The 15,882-nt window shown below is 41.5% G+C and overlaps 1 protein-coding gene across 1 annotated transcript in view; it reads right to left on the bottom strand.

Annotated features, from left to right (window-relative positions):
• The window catches only part of CDK15 (cyclin dependent kinase 15), an 83,500-nt gene that overhangs the window by 14,772 nt on the left and 52,846 nt on the right, over positions 1-15,882 (bottom strand). Inside the window, exons 11-12 of the mRNA XM_058708985.1 lie at positions 6,530-6,578; positions 7-146 (exon numbers count right to left, since the gene is read on the bottom strand). Of these exons, the coding sequence (XP_058564968.1) occupies positions 7-146; positions 6,530-6,578 (189 nt within the window). The remainder of the gene's footprint in view (positions 1-6; positions 147-6,529; positions 6,579-15,882) is intronic.

The raw sequence follows: 15,882 nt of genomic DNA on the forward strand, positions 1-15,882 counted from the left end.
ACTCACCATCAGGAAGCTGGTGCAGCTGAGAAGGCAGGGCACTGAAATAGTCATGAACCAGTGCTTCCTGGGCGGAAACTCGGTCTCTAGGAAAGCCTTTCAGCATTTGGGAAGCCAGATCTTCAGCTTCAGGAACCCTGCCCAACCTGGAAAAGTGGGAAAGAAAAATAATTTCTCCAGAGGTCTTCCTTCTGAAAAATAAAGGGGGAAAGAAGAAAAGGAGAGAAAAGGAGAAGGCTAGAAGAGTGTTTCAAGTAGAATGTCCTGGGATTAGTAAAGTTGATGGCAAGGGGAAAAATAACGTCCACATGGGTACTCTTATCTATCCTCAGTGTGCTCTCATTCAGCCTCCACCTCTCCACTGGCTCCAGGTACCACATGTATATACATAAAGGATCCAGAAATATGATTATAGAAGCAGAAATATGTAATTAAGGATGCTTCTATGAGGGACAGTGCCCACCAAGCAGAAAAGCCCAATTGGATGTATGTTCCAAGGGCTGCAAGCATAGACTCCTGGAGGGGAGGGAGGAAAAGAGGCAATTTTGGAGGGTGAAGCTTGGATGGAAAATACCCTTATTTACAGTGTTTCTGAAGCTCAGCCTCCCGGGGATTACCTAAGAAGCTCTCTTGGTTGCCCACTGAGATGGATCATATAAAGAGAGATAACTAAGTGCCCAAATTACAGTAAGGACAAATCCTCAAGTTGATCTGTGTTGAATTGTACATTTGGAGATGAGCAAATCTATTAGTTGAGCAAGTACTATATGCTAGTAGGTGGTTGGCTCTGGAAGATACAGGGAAGGCTCTGCCTTCCGGCAGCTTGGACTAGTGGAGGAGTCAGACACTAACCAAATTATCATAGAGATGCATAATTACCTGTGAAAAAAAGGCCCAGATATCTGACTTAGAGTCAGAGCTGGTCAGGGAAGGCTTCCCTGAGAAGGAAGCATTTGAGCTGAGAGCTGAGGAATTAGGGCAGGGGAGGCGAGGGCAGTGCAGGCTGAGTGAGATCTGTGGTGCTCATACAGACCCCGGGATGAGAGGGAGAAGACTGATTTTAAGGAAGGAAAGAAAGGCCAGTTGGCTGGCCTGGGACAGAGGGAGAGAGGGGACAGATATGAAGCTGGGAGGGTGGCAGGGGCTGATTCTGCAGGACTTGTGAGTCTTAATTTTCTTATTTACTTAGAACGTTTGAAAGTCTGTGCTAATCTAGTGCCAATCATTTAAGTACACCCATCTCTAGAGCCCACAGTCAGGTTTACAAGTGGAAAGCCACCAGACATAAAACTGTGCAGATCCCAGGAAGCAATTAACTGCAGGTCTGATGTCTGACATTCAGAATGAAGTTCCCTGGCCACGCAAATCCCCAATTAAGCAAAAATAGACAGGCTTATTTAATGTCAAATATACATACCAACCTAAAGTGACAAAGAACTGATACCCTTCCCCTTCCCGGTGCCATGATTGCTGGAAGTTCTGGCCCAGAGCTGTAAGTTGGCCACGTTTTGCATAAGATTTACATAAGAAACTTTCAGGTATCTGATTCCCATGACATAAAACTGTTTCTACAAATAGATAATTTTACCCTCAAACTTAGGAATAATTGCTTCGTAGACTTAAGATAGAAGACAATTTGCAAATCCCCAGTCCTTGCCAATTTCCAGCTCAGTTAAAAGAGAAGGGAACATGGGGTGGAGGCCTGATCTTTAGCTTGTGGCCTGAGAAAAGGCTGGAGGGTATTTTTTCCATCGAGGGTGCCCTGCCCAGGCACAGGTTTTCAGGGACAATGAAATGGGGGTTTGGAGTGGGGAAGGTGGTATAGATCACTAGGGCCTAATATCAGTCTAGAGGGACATTCAAGGAAAATCTCGTGAAATTTTTCTTTTCACCTAGTCCACTCTCACTATAGGTGGTAGGATGGGATGTGTGCAAAAATTGGGGCCTGAACCCACTCTATGAAACTCTGGGGGTGGGTGGGTAGGTATTGATGGTGAGGGGGGCACGATGCATCCATCAGCTTCCACCTCCACACTCCCACCCCAATCAATGGCTGGTTCTTTCAACACTCCTACCCATTGGCCCACAATAATTGAATTATTACAGAATTGTTCTATAGACAGGGCATATGAGCTCCATTCTCATTGGATAAGGAAGGCTAGGGAACCTATTTTGAACTTGTGTTAGCATGGCATGCATACTCTTTGCATTTAGACTAGGTAGCTGGGGAAGCAGGGAAAGGCTGACAGAACTTCTCCTGGGGCGGTAGAGTCCCATATAAGAAGAACTGGCCATTTTCACCAGGCCAGTGAAAGAAAGGAGAGTAGGTACTGATCAGCAGTATGAAAACTTCTTTTTAGGACTTTCCTTTTCAACTAACCAGCCCTCCCCCAACCCGTCCCACAAGGTTGTATCAAGGCTTTTCCTGGAGCCTCCATTTATTCCAGTCTCATGGCCTCTGGTCTATGACTGCTATAACACACTTCTGCTCCTTCCTCCCATGAGCCAAGTTCATGTTGGTCTTCCCTGTATAAACCAAGTCCATGCCCTCCTGAATATGAGACTTTCCTAGCAGCACTTGTAGTGGGACCACCCAATCTGGAGAAGTGTCCTGATAATCTCTACCTTGTGATTAGCATGTTGCACTCTTATTTGGGAGCTGAGAAAAGAGCCCTAGGAATAAAAATGTTGCTTCTTTGGGCACAAATGTTAATTTACTTCCATATTTGTATCATTCTACTTCTTTCTGCCATCTATAATCTTGCTTACTATCCACTGCCTTTATCATTACATTTCTACAACTTGCCACCTCCTCTAACTCTTGCTAGAACGATTCTTCAATGGTTACGACCACTGCTTTGGAAATGAAAGTTGGGATGGAAAGTGACATTAACAAATGTTAATTTGCCTACCAGCATCTTTCCACATAGGCTAAATGTCAATAAATATTATGTGTTAGGCTTGTGATGTTAAATCCCTAACATGCCAGGAGCATCTTGCAGAGTTAGGTGAACCTACCCACCCAATTAATGGGATGAAGACAAAAATCCTCTGATAACCCCTCCTTCTAGTAACATTTCCAGAAGCAAGAAGTGTTCCATTGCCAACATAATACATATTTATTAGAAACACTTAGAAAATTCAGAGAGAGAAAATTAAAACTACCCCATCCTTCTGAGATAACCCCCTTCACTCAAAGACAATCATTATTGCTTTGATGTTCAGTTTTTCTTCTTTAGTCCTTTATTTTTAAGTGGATATATTTCTTGCTTTACAAAAAAAAAAAATGAGATCATACTCTGTATGCTGTTATAACCTGCTTTTTGTAGTTGACTATCTTGATCATCTTCTAGGACATAATTTTAATAGCTGCATAGCATTCTGTTATGTGGGCATACCATAATTTTCATAGCCAGACCCTTATCAAAGTTGTTTCCTTTTTTGTTGGGGTGTGAGAGGCTACCATTAAAATCATGCTGTGACCCCTCAATGAGAAATCTTTGTGTACCTGTGCAGTGGTTTCCTTAGTATAAATTTTGAGAATTGAAATCCCCAGGTTGAAGGACATACAACATGTTCAAGTTTTTTATTAAGACTACAAGCTAGTTGTACTAATTTCCATTTCCACCAGCAGTCTGGGAGAGTTCCTGTCTCTATGTGCACGGAAAACACATTCATTCAGCAGACCTGAGTTGCCATAGACCTTGTCGCTTACAAAAGTTGTAAAAAGAATTAAAATTGTAAATGAATCCTAAAGGAAGTGCTGGGTGTGAGGACATCCACATTTAATTTTAGAAGTCCAGAACAGAAACACAAACAGTAAGAAAAAATGAAAAATCAGGCTTTGTGGTTGTGTGAAGCTCCATCCACTGGCCATCACTCCACACATGTAAAATCTGGTGGTTCTCAGGGGCCTGAGGCAATAACCTTGACTTCTCAGCACAGGCTGGCTCTGAGCATAAAAATCTCCACTGCTATTACTGCCACTGACCTTTGCAGTGGAGAGTTTTATCTGTTTGCAGCGCAAGGCTGGTCATTGTTAGTTTGCCTGGGTTCTTTGTTGTTTTCCCCTAGATCCATAGAAACAGAAAAAAAGGCAGGGATTTTTTTTTCAATTTGTTCTTATTTTGAAGTAATTTTAGGTACAGGAGAATTGCAGGAATAGTACACACAGAGTTATATGTTTCACCTGCTTTCCCTAATGTTAGCATTATGTATAAGCATAGTCAAATTATCAAAGCTGAGCAATTACTATTGGCACAATGCTACTAAGCTGCAGGCTTTATTCAAATATCATTGTTTTTTTCAATAATGACCTCTTTATCGTTGTTATAGGAGAGTGGGTACTTTTTTAATGTTGCCAGTTTAGGACGTGGTAAAGCAGAAACCCACAATAAGAAATATATCCAACACTAGGAAGAAACAACTTCAAAGAAGCCGTCCATAATTTTCCAATCAATGTAACAAGTGAGTGTGCACTTACTAGGCCCATGTTGATCGGGTCACCATCAAATCCCAGGCAATGCCCTGAGGTGTATTTATGGCCCCCCCCCACAGTTCTGTATCTTGCAGAAATCTTGTAGAAAAGCCAGTTTTCAGCCCCTCTCTATCTATCACACTTGCAACCTGACTCAATTGACAAAGTCACAGAGACCTGTGTGCCAGATGAATCTGGGCTCCACTTTACTTGGTTTGGTGACTTTGGCTAAGTTACTTCATTTCTTTGAGTTCAGTTTCCACCTTTGAAACGGGACTTTGGTTTGTGAGGAATAAATGAAATAATATATTCAGCACCTTGCTAGGCCCATTGCAATCATTCTGCCTAATGTTAGTTCAACGACAAAGTCGTTCTCAGAACTAAGAATTTTCTCATATGATAATCTAGACCAGTGTTGTCCAATAGAACTTTCCATCATGATGAAAACATTCTATTTCTGCCCCATCCAGTATGTTAGCCACTACTCACATGTGGCTATTGGGCCCTTGAAATGTGACTAGTGCAATTGAACAACTAAAGTTAAATTTAAATAGCCACATGTGGCTAGTGGCTACTGTATTCAGCAGCACATCTCTAGACATTAGAGATTTGATTTGAAGACCTGAGCAAAGAGAAGCCAGAAGTCTGAGCTAAGGCAAAGTTATTGTTGGGACAAGCCAATGGGCAGAGGTGGTTGGTCTTTTGTGTGATCAGAAAAACCAGAGGGACATTCAGTGGATCCAGGTCCTGCTAGGTCTAGAAGGAATGCCTGGTGGGGTGATAGCAGGAGGCTTGTGGCACTTTCTTTTGCCATGCAACAGTGCCAACAGCAGCAGCATAGGGTATTAAGGTGATTTTTAAGTTTGGAGTTACCATTTATTTTGGAAGCCAATAGTGGAATGGAAGAAAGCCTTAGGGCAATGCTAAAACCCACATATCTCTAGCTGGGGCTAGGGATCCTGACCATACTGGCAAGAGAAAGTTTTCACATCTTGAACGAAATGGTAAACAGTGGTTCCCTGGAACCTGTCTCCAAAACAGTCGGGGCGGGGGGGGGGGGGGGGGGCAGTGGTTTCAGGTGACACAGTGAGCTTGAAAATAAGAGTAGAGAGTGCAGCCCTCCCAAGGAGACCTGTCTCTTCCAACAAGACATCTTTGGTAGCCCACAGCTCTATGTTCTGACCTCTTTGTGCTCTGATATTCACTCTCCATGGAGGGTTTTTAAAGCACAAGAACAGTCTAAGTATGAAAAAATCAAACAAAATTTGGATGGGTTAACCCTACCACACTTTCAGGGAAGAACAATGTTCAAATGTTCAGTTAGGATCTCTTCTCCTTCTCCCCACCTGCGAGAGTGTGTTTTCTTTGACATTTGAGCTCATTCCCCCTGTCTCTGATGTTTTCCTCACTGCCCTTTTTGCCTCCTCACTGAAGCAAAAAGAAAAGAGCCTCAGCTAATTACTCTCAGATCAAATAATACTGGTTATTGTAATTGGTCATTGTCCGAAAACACTGAGTTCTTCTTAGCCCTGAGGTTGCCTGGCACGGCTTAGTTAGCTAACTATTCCGGGAATGTCTCTATTATCTGTTTTACTTTGTAAAAGAAACTAGGGATTTGTTGAAAGCTGGTAATAAAAGTCTGCCCTGGTCTGAGCTGAGACTGCGTGGAGAGGGCCTGGGAAAGCATGACCTCCATGAATCAAGTTGCCCCCCCACCCCCAATAGCCACTCAATGATGTTATTTGGTTTCTCTGTGTTAGAGAATAATAAACCCACTAGGTTTTCTTGCAGGCCAACACTCCCTCATTCTCAGGGCCTCTGGCATGGTCGAGGGGCGCAAAACAATTTTAATGACCAAACTCTCTGAAAGTAAAATGGTTCATAGAGAAAAACTAACAGACTCACAAGTGGCTGGCTCTCCCAGAGGCATCTTCCTGGGGCCTGTGGCCCCAGAGATCCAGGTGCTGAGGGCTGTGTGTTCAGTGGACTGAGGCCCAGGGAAATGTTCCTCTAACCCCGCTTGAAAGATCAGCTTTCCAAGGTGGTGCTTACCTGTTCCAGATGTTCTGAAGACTTTGAGGCTTAGGAAGTGAGAACCATTCTGGAAAGCACACACAGACACATTAAAAACCAAATATAACCCTAAAATCCCATTGCCAAAATATTATTAAAATTCTACTGTTCTTGGTGTGCCTGGGTGGCTCAGTTGGTTAAGCTGCGACTTCAGCTCGGGCCATGATCTTGCAGTTTGTGGGTTCAAGCCCCGTGTTGGGCTCTGTGCTGACAGCTCAGAGCCTGGAGTCTGCTTCAGATTCTGTGTCTCCCTCTCTCTCTGCCCCTCCCCTGCTCACACTCTGTCTCTATCTCTCAAAAATAAATAAACATTAAAAAAAATTAAGAGAAAAATTCTACACATTCTTCTTGGTTCAGGCAAAGAGAGTTCAGGCACCAGATAGGCATGGTGAACAATGTTTAAGGCATCTTCTCACTGTGGATTTTTATGATTCTGTTGAAGGTCACTATTACAGGTTGAATTGTGTCCCCCTAAAATTGATACGTCAAGGTCCTAACCCCAAGTGCCTCAGAATCTGACCTTATATGGAAATAGGTCATTGCAGTAATAATTAGTTAAGATGAGGTCATTGGGATGGGCCCTAACCCAATATGACTGGTGTCCTCATAAAAAAAGGGAAAATTTGGATACAGGGACAGACGTGTGTAAGAGAAGATGTTGTGAAAAGACCCAAGGAGAAGACAGCCAGCCACAAGCCAAGGAGAGAGGCCTGGAACAGATGTTGCCCTCAGAAGGAAACAATCCTCCCAACACTCAATTTTAATTAAAAAAAAAATCTTTATTTATTTTTGAGAGACTGAGAGAGACAGAGCCTGTGCAGGGGAGGGGCAGAGAGGAAGAGACACAGAATCTGAAGCAGGCTCCAGGCTCTGAGCTGTCAGCACAGAGCTCAATCCGGAGCTTGAACCCATGAACCGTGAGATCATGTCCTGAGTCAAAGTCAGACACTTGACTGACTGAGCCACCCAGGTGCCCCCCAGCACTTCAATTCTAGATCTAGCCTCCAGCACTGTGAGACCACAGATTTCTGTGATTTAAGCCACTGAGTTTGTTGTACTTTGTTACTGCAGCCTTAGCAAACTAATATGGTCACAGTATTCACTAAAGTCAAACAAACTTTTAACAACTACTGTGTGCAGAACAGTACCAAGTTCTGGGAGAATACAAAAGAAATCAGAAGAAACCTCCCCAACCTCGCAGAGCCCACAATTCATTTGAGAGAACAAAGTGTGCATGTGTGCACGTGTGCACGCGCGCACGCACACACACACACACACGAAAAGTCACGTGATGAACAATGGGGCAAAGTCTCAAAGGCTCAGAAGTGGTAAAAAGTGATGGGTCTAATTTTATATGTCACTTACAGTAAAAATGAAAGTGAATTCTGGCTTGAATAACCCCACATGGATGATGATGAAGTTTGTCATTTTCTTTGGAGCACTCTTTACAACGTTCACGTGTGAACACATGTGTTTCTATGATTCTTGGTATCGACATTATTTAATCCCAAATAAAACCACCAAAGAAGGGGACAATTTCTCATGCATTCAAGAAGTACTAACTGAATGCTTACTCTATGTTCAGGGGATAAGAGTTGCTGCAGGGGCTATAAACTGAAGCTCCTTATCAAATCCCTCTATTTCCCACTCCAGATTGAGAAGAGAGTATTTCAGCTCTCATTTAAAATGATGTTTCTTCCTTGTGCTTTTCTTGGGCCTGAAATGTAAGTGTTTTGTTTTTAAAAGAGCTCTTCTTCCCGCTCTTAGAGGAATGGAGTACGCCAAGACTGTTAACCCAACAAAGAATTTATTCATAGTTGGGCAAAAAATGATTTTGATAATACTGGCATATTCATGTCTGTATATGCATTAAAAACAGACCTGGAAGACTATGCATCTGATAGGGATAATGGTTCTGGGTTTACCCCTGTACTTCTATGCTTATTTTCTTCAATGTATTTTTCTTAAAAACACATGATTTTATAACTTCAAAAGTAAGTTCAGTTAAAAGTAGATAATTTATAGGGGTGCCTGGGTGGCTCAGTTGGTTAAGTGTCTGACTTCGGCTCAGGTCATGATCTCGTGGTTCACGAGTTCGAGTCCCGCGTCGGGCTCTGTGCTGACAGCTTGGAGCCTGGAGCCTGCTTCCGATTCTGTGTCTCCCTCTCTCTCTGACCCTCCCCCCATTCATGCTCTGTCTCTCTCTGTCTCAAAAATAAATAAACGTTAAAAAAAAATAAAAAAAAAAATAGAATGAATAGACTTTGTAGAGTGAAAGGAGTGTTCAAAGAAAGTGATTTCCATGGAGTTTTCAAGGTCAGATGTAATCAAATGAGAACCACTTTGCTGGAGGTTTATAGTCCCAGATGGGCACAAAGGGAAGTGCTTGTATATATACCGCTTCGTCACTCTCTATTCAGGTGATCGTGCCTAAATACAAATAACCAGTAAAAATAAGAATATCTGGTATTTGTTTAGAATGTTTATTTCCAAACTACTTTTGGCTGCCTATTTACAGTTCTTCCCTGGCCAAACAAAATTAAAATATTTCCTCATTCAGTCATAAATCAATTTCCAGGGGCGCCTGGGTGGCTCAGTTGGTTAAGCAGCTGACTCTTGATTTTGCCTCAGGTCATGAACTCATGGTTCATGGGTTCGAGCCCTGCATTGGGCTCTGTGCTCACAGTGCCACCGAGACTGCTTTGGATCCTCTGTCTCCCTCTCTCTGCCCTTCTCCTACTTGTGTGTGTGTGCTCTCTCTCTCAAAAAAAAAAAAAAAAGTTAAACCAATTTTTTAAAATAAATTTCCAATCAACATAAGGAAATCCATTTCAGTGCTCTCCCATGTTTTGCTTTTCTGGTCCTACATACAGTCCTTGTGCACTGTGTTTTTGGGTCTTCAGTATTTTAAAGCTATTTCTAACTTAAGTGTTATTCTTTAGAAACATGGGTTTGGAATTAGCTGAATTAGGGCTTGAACACTGAACCTGGGGTTTGAAACTACTGTGTCAGCTTCACTGAGACCTTAAGCAAGATAGTTTAACCATAGCCAGACTGTTTCCTAAACTCAAGTTGGAGGTCATATTCATCTCACAAGGACAAAGTGATTCATTGAATTCATTGAGATTTCTGAGGTAATGAATGTAAAGTGCCTGCCTCGCAGCATTAAACAAAATAAATCCTGTTCCTCTTTTTCTTCCTTTGAGAAGTGATGAGCAATGTAAATCCTGTGTGGTTTGGACCCAGGACCCGGGTTTTGAGTTCATACTATGCCACTTACCAGCTGTGTAACCTAAGGGTATTGCTTAGGACCCCACAGGCCCATCTGCAGAAGGGGGATAATTATTATTTCTGCTCTTTCGGGTTGTTGTGAGAATAAGGATGGTAGTAAGTGTAATGTGTTTCCTCACTCTATTGCCTCTTTTCTTTCTGCCTCTTCTCTGGTCTGATGTGCCATGGTTTTCCTCTCTACTCTTGCGTCTCAGCTATTTCTGCCTTATTGTTCTCCTTCAATAATTTGCCATTGCATCATAGTGAAATTCTAACGTGCTATAAGCTCTAGTTCTTACAAACCTCACTTGATTTCTTTTGAATCTTCAATGTGGACCAGAGGTGTGTTTCTTAGCTGTGTGCCGTAGTAACATGAACAAAGGCCCAAACACAGGTTCAAATCTCTCTCCTGCCACTTGTGAGCTCTGGGACTTGAGGGAAATTAACCTCTATGGTTAAGTAACTCAGAAGTTTCCAAATCTGTAAAATGGGAATACTTTTCCAGTTGCTTGGAAGGATTAGATAAGATGAAGCACTTGGAATATGGTAAGGGCTCAATAAATGTTAGGCTTATTCCTTTTTCTTTTTTTTCTTCTTGTTTTCTTCTCTCGTTTTGGAGAGGCAGCATGGTCTACACAGTGGTTCTCAGACTAAGCTGCATGTTAGCATCAACTGGGAGAGTTTTGAACCAAAAGGAAACCCTGGCTCCATCCTGCAGAGTCTGATTCAATGAGCCTGGGGACAGCCCAGCATTGGTCTCTTATTGTGTTGTTATTATTGTCCTTAATGATCTCCAGATGTTTCTAGTGTGCCTCTAAATGAGGCAGAAGGTGCTGGTCTAGCAAGGAGGGTAGGGTCGACCACTCATCAGTGACTTCCACACACTTCTCTGAGGCTCATTTCCTCAAACAAGCTAGTTGTGAAAATTCAGTTAATCAGTATATGTAAAAATTGCAGAACATAGTGTCTGGTGCATACTTAATATATTTTTCAAAGATGTGAAAGAGGAAGCATGGCAAGGGAAAGATCAGTCCTCATAAATTCTGCCTGAGAGTTGTCCCAGGAGGCAATGTAGTAACATTGAATTTGAGGCTCCATGTCTTCCAAGACTGTGCTTGATTCTCCCCATCTATTTTGTAGCTACATTAGCTGAAATGGAGGGATTTATGTGTGTAGAGTACAGTTAGATTGCTGTTTTGAGGCACAGCTAAAGCCCAATGCTTGCTCCCCCTCCCCTGCCTCCACTCTCCTGGAGATAACCTGATGCTGGATGACCTTGCCTCTCTCCCATTGATTTTTCCCAGTAGTTAAGCTGCAAGTGATCAATGAGAGAATGATCCACAAACAGATACGCATCCTACACAGCACCATTTCAAGCTTGTTTCTCTGGCTTCAGTAGCCTTTAAGATAATAGGTCTATAGGTAGCTTATTTTCCTTCTCTTTCCAAAAATGATGGTAAATCAATAGACTAAATTTTTCTCCATCTCCTCCTTCTACAATTTTCTTTTTCTTCATAATTATTTTAATAAGAGTTCTCATCTGAGTTCAATTAGAATTTGAGGTAGGAAAAGTGAAGAAAGTTGCAAAGGGAAACTTAAAAAGCTGAACATATTAATTTCCAAACTAAATGGAATAAAATTAAAATGAGGGCAGAAGTGTTGCTACCATAATACAATAATACATTTTTTTCCGTGAATCTTATTTCATAAGTGAAATGAGAAAGCTCTTTTCACAACAGATTCAAGTCAATAGAGATTTGCTGGTTGATTGATAAAACATCACAAGAACCATTTTGAGTCTTAGCTCAAGGTAAAACATTTTCTGGTTTCTATAGTCTTACCACAATCACCCTAAGGTTATCTTATAATGCAGCCTACTGAACTACACCTCTGGAATTTCCCAAATACAATGCATTCTTAAGATACCATATATTTAAATAGTTGATAATGTTGTTAGCCTTATTTCACTATCTCAAGCAGTAACCTTAAAACTGCGTTGCAAAAATCTGTAGCGCTTCTCCGACCTCCCTCTGCCTTAACCACACTCACACCCTCACCGCTGCTTACTTCCTTGGTCTTTGGCTCAAGGAGACTAAACTTGGCTCTTCTGGTGCTTTACATTACCAGGCTTTAGATTCTGTTTGGGCTTTGTCAGCAGGATGCTGAAAGTCCATGATGCTCTCATGAGGGGTGCTCCGTGGCATTTGAACCTGGCACTCCAACTCACATTTATAGCTTATCACTTTTCTAACCCTGCATCAAAATTTTCTGTGGATTCTAAAAAAATATTCCATCCTCTGAAGCCTCTTTCTAAGGTAATGGTCTCTGCAGAGGAAGCGGAGGCCAGGCCTTGCTCCTGGTAGGTGGAGAAGGTGAAGGGAATGGGCATAATCCAAGTCTCTCGTCTCCCCGGGCAGGGGGCGGAGGGGAGTACCATGTTTAACATCTGTCCACCTCCACAAATGATGTTTGAGCTATAACTTGGTCATGGCTTTTGGTGCATATGGTGTTTGGTGATGCATCATTTGACATTTACACTGCCCCATAGTCTCTACAAATGTTTAAGGGCCACCACATGTGCTCAGCCCTGGGAATGAACAGACATATATTGCCTGTCCCCCAATGAGCTTATGACCATACAATTTTCATGGTATTATGATTATTATCATCTCCTGGTCTTCTCCAGCCCCTCTGGCTGTTCCTTCTCAGCTTCCAAAGACCGCTTTCTGCCTGACCCTTCGGGACTGGTGCCCCAGGGTTCTATCATAGTCTTCTTTCTCTTCACACTTTCCCTGGGGTAACTGAATTTACATGGGGACTTCAAATACCACTTTAATCAGATCCCTTCCAATTTTGTATTTCTACATTGGACACTTATAATCACAAGCCTGTATTTCTGATTGCTTTTTAGATATCTTCATTTGGTGGTCCCACAGATATCTAAATCTCAAAATGTTCCAATCTTATACTCATTACTTCCTCCACAAATCTGTTCCTTCCCCCTTTCTTTTCTGTGCCAGTGAATGGGGCTCTCATTTACCCACTAGAATCCCATCAGTTACAACCTCCCCTGGACTCTAACTACCCAGATGCTTTTTAGATTTGTCCCTTCCATTCCTTATCCATTGCCACTGCTCTAGTTGACACTCGTTATTTGTCTTCTAGAATCTATAATTTTTTATTAATTTTTATTTTATTTAAGATTTTATTTTTAAGTAATCTCTCCACCCAACATGGGGCCCAAACTCACAACCCTGAGATCAAGAGATGCATGCTTTACCAATTGAGCCAGCCAAGCACTCCTGTCTTCTGGAATCTGAGGCATTGCCACATTGCTTCTGATCTCCTTGCTGCATATCTGATGTCTTAGTGATTGACTTTGTTGTGTGTCGCGCAGACAGACTTGGGTTCAGCTACACCACCAATTTAATTTTACATATGGTATTCCAAGCAATTTAGTTGCTGTTGTTGATCATGATAGCTTTTTGTTTATTTATTTTTTTTATTTAAACTTTAGTTAGTTAACATACAGTGCAATATTGGTTTCAGGAGTAGAATTCAGTGATTCATCACTTACATACAACACCCAGTGCTCATCAGAAGTGCCCTCCTTAGCAAGCAATTTTTAAATTTAAATCCTTCCATATCACTTCCCTGTTAAAAATTATCCAATACCTTCTCTTTGCTTATTGGTCAAAGTCTAAATCCTTGGGATGATTACAAAGAACTTCTCAATCTAGTTCCTGTCTACCCTTCCAAGTTAATCTCCAGCAATGTACCACTACAAAGCTAACATTCTAGCTTCCTTGAGCAATTTACCTGCTTGGTACAATATCAAATAAACCTGCCTTCTTATTCCTTTGTGTCCAGTTCCATTGTCTGGAATGTCCTTTCCCTATTGCTCACCTGGAGAATGCCCACTTCGTCATCTTTGAGACCCAGCTCTGTCTCTTTCTCTCAAAAAAAAAAAAAAAAAAAAAAAAAAAAAAAAAAAATCCTAAATTTCCCAGGCAAACTAAGGGGGCCTTTTCCCCAGTGTTCCCAGAGGTCCCCAGGGGATGCTGCTAGAATAATACTTTCCAGGTTGTATTATTTATATCTTTCCCTTGTAGACTGTATTCTTTGAAGGCAGGTATCAATGTCTTATTTATTTTTTAATCTCCTAGTCCCTAGTACCTAGCATTCATAAATATTGGTTAAATGAATGAAAAATTGATGCCTGGATAAAAAATAAAAATGAAATAAATTTACTAAACATTATCCTTAAAATGTAAAAGGCCCTCAAGAGGGCCTACGTTCATGTCTTGCTTTGTGCCTTACAGAGATGGGTGGAAGAAGGCGCTGGCCTTGAAGGTAGGGAGGAGACTCTAGGTTGAGCCAGTTTCACAATATTTGGGATCTTAAGGCCCGTTTTTTTGAAATGAGAAGGAATATAGCAGGGTTTCATTAAAAAAAAATTTTTTTTTACCTGCTTTCACTCATTTGCAATTTTTCCTAATCTTAACTACTTTAAGATCATCTAGTCCTCCTCAATAAAAACTAATAATTGCCACCAAATAAATTAAAGATGAGAAAACTAAAAATAAATGTAGAAACTAGAAGAAACTATTAATGAAGATCAAAGTAGGCTGTGTATCTAAATGAACTTCACTGACTGATTAGGGGGACGGGTTAATAAAGATGTTAATAGTAACTCCCCAGGAGCTTTCGGCAGCCCTGCAGAAGTGCAATGGTAATGAGCCCAATCAGGGTTCACAGATTAGCTGTAGCAAGCAGGGGCTGCTACAGTCCCCATCCTGGGATCCCATTCACATTACATTCCAAAAACATGTCATCAAGCTCACAGATTCTAAGACCAAGTCTAGTTAGAAGGACATAAGCATTTGGAGATGAACTTGGAAAGTGTTATTAGCTGATCCCCAGTCTAGGACATTAATTACCATATCATCATATTTGCCCTTTAATAGCTGGAAGGTAAGATGGAATACAGCTGTGAGCACCACCTTGAAATTCAAAAGGTCTGGATATTCTGAAGCACCCCCTTCCTGGCTAGGTGACCCTAAGATAAAGTAGGAATGATAACATTGCCCCAATCTGATAGGGTTGTTGTGAATCAAAGTAAAACAGTGTGAGTAAAGTGCCTAACTCATAGTTAGTGCTCAATAAACAGTAGTTATTATTACCCAGAAATAAGGTGAATAATAACTTACATGTATGTCCTTGGTCAAGTGTGTAGAACAAGGATTATTAGAGTCATAGAGGATGTGATTGGAACTAGAATTGCACGTTTTCTGACTCCTGATCACTGATTTCATTTAACAAATATGTATTAACTCACTACTATGTACTAGTTAGGGGACATGTGTTAAATACTAGAAGCACTAGAAGTGGTCAAGTTTGCTCTGTAGAAAACTTAAGTATTCTTTCTACCATACTAGGATTTCGGTGAAATCAATAAAGATGATACTGATGCCTTCTGTGATTTAGTAGCTTTTACTAGACACCCATTATGTAGCACATAGACATTAAGGATTCTGCCAGGGAAGAGCCCATGTCATAGCAGGCAGGCATCTCACAATAGTTTAAGTCAGGGGTGCAGAATGGAGCCTTCACAAAAGATGGCCTTAACAGGTACTCACACTGACTTAGGTAAAAATTTGAAAACTGAGGGTTGGCTTTTAGAGAGTACAAATTCAGGCAAGGTTTAGGCCTAAGCAAGCTAACATAGAAGTCAGTTCTGGCACTGGGAGGTGTGCCTAACATCTAGAGGGAAGCTAAGAAATCTAAGGAAGCTAAACATAAAAACAGGTATAGCTTCAGTTCTCACATACCTTGAACCCTGTCAAGTCACTGAACCGCTGAATGAACCTCCATATTGGGTAAAACAGAATGGGAACTAACTTGTTTTGTGCACCTACTAGAAGTTAGGAATCGTGGCAGATGAGGTTCAATAATTTCACTTATGTCTCAGAACCACCCTGCAAAATGAGACAGAGGGATGCAACATGCCCAATGGAAAGAGAACAAAGTTTGGTCATGGATTGACTCATCTCCAATCTAGG

The sequence above is a fragment of the Neofelis nebulosa genome, chromosome 2 (genome assembly GCF_028018385.1).
Source record: "Neofelis nebulosa isolate mNeoNeb1 chromosome 2, mNeoNeb1.pri, whole genome shotgun sequence".
In the NCBI taxonomy this organism is placed as follows: domain Eukaryota; kingdom Metazoa; phylum Chordata; class Mammalia; order Carnivora; family Felidae; genus Neofelis; species Neofelis nebulosa.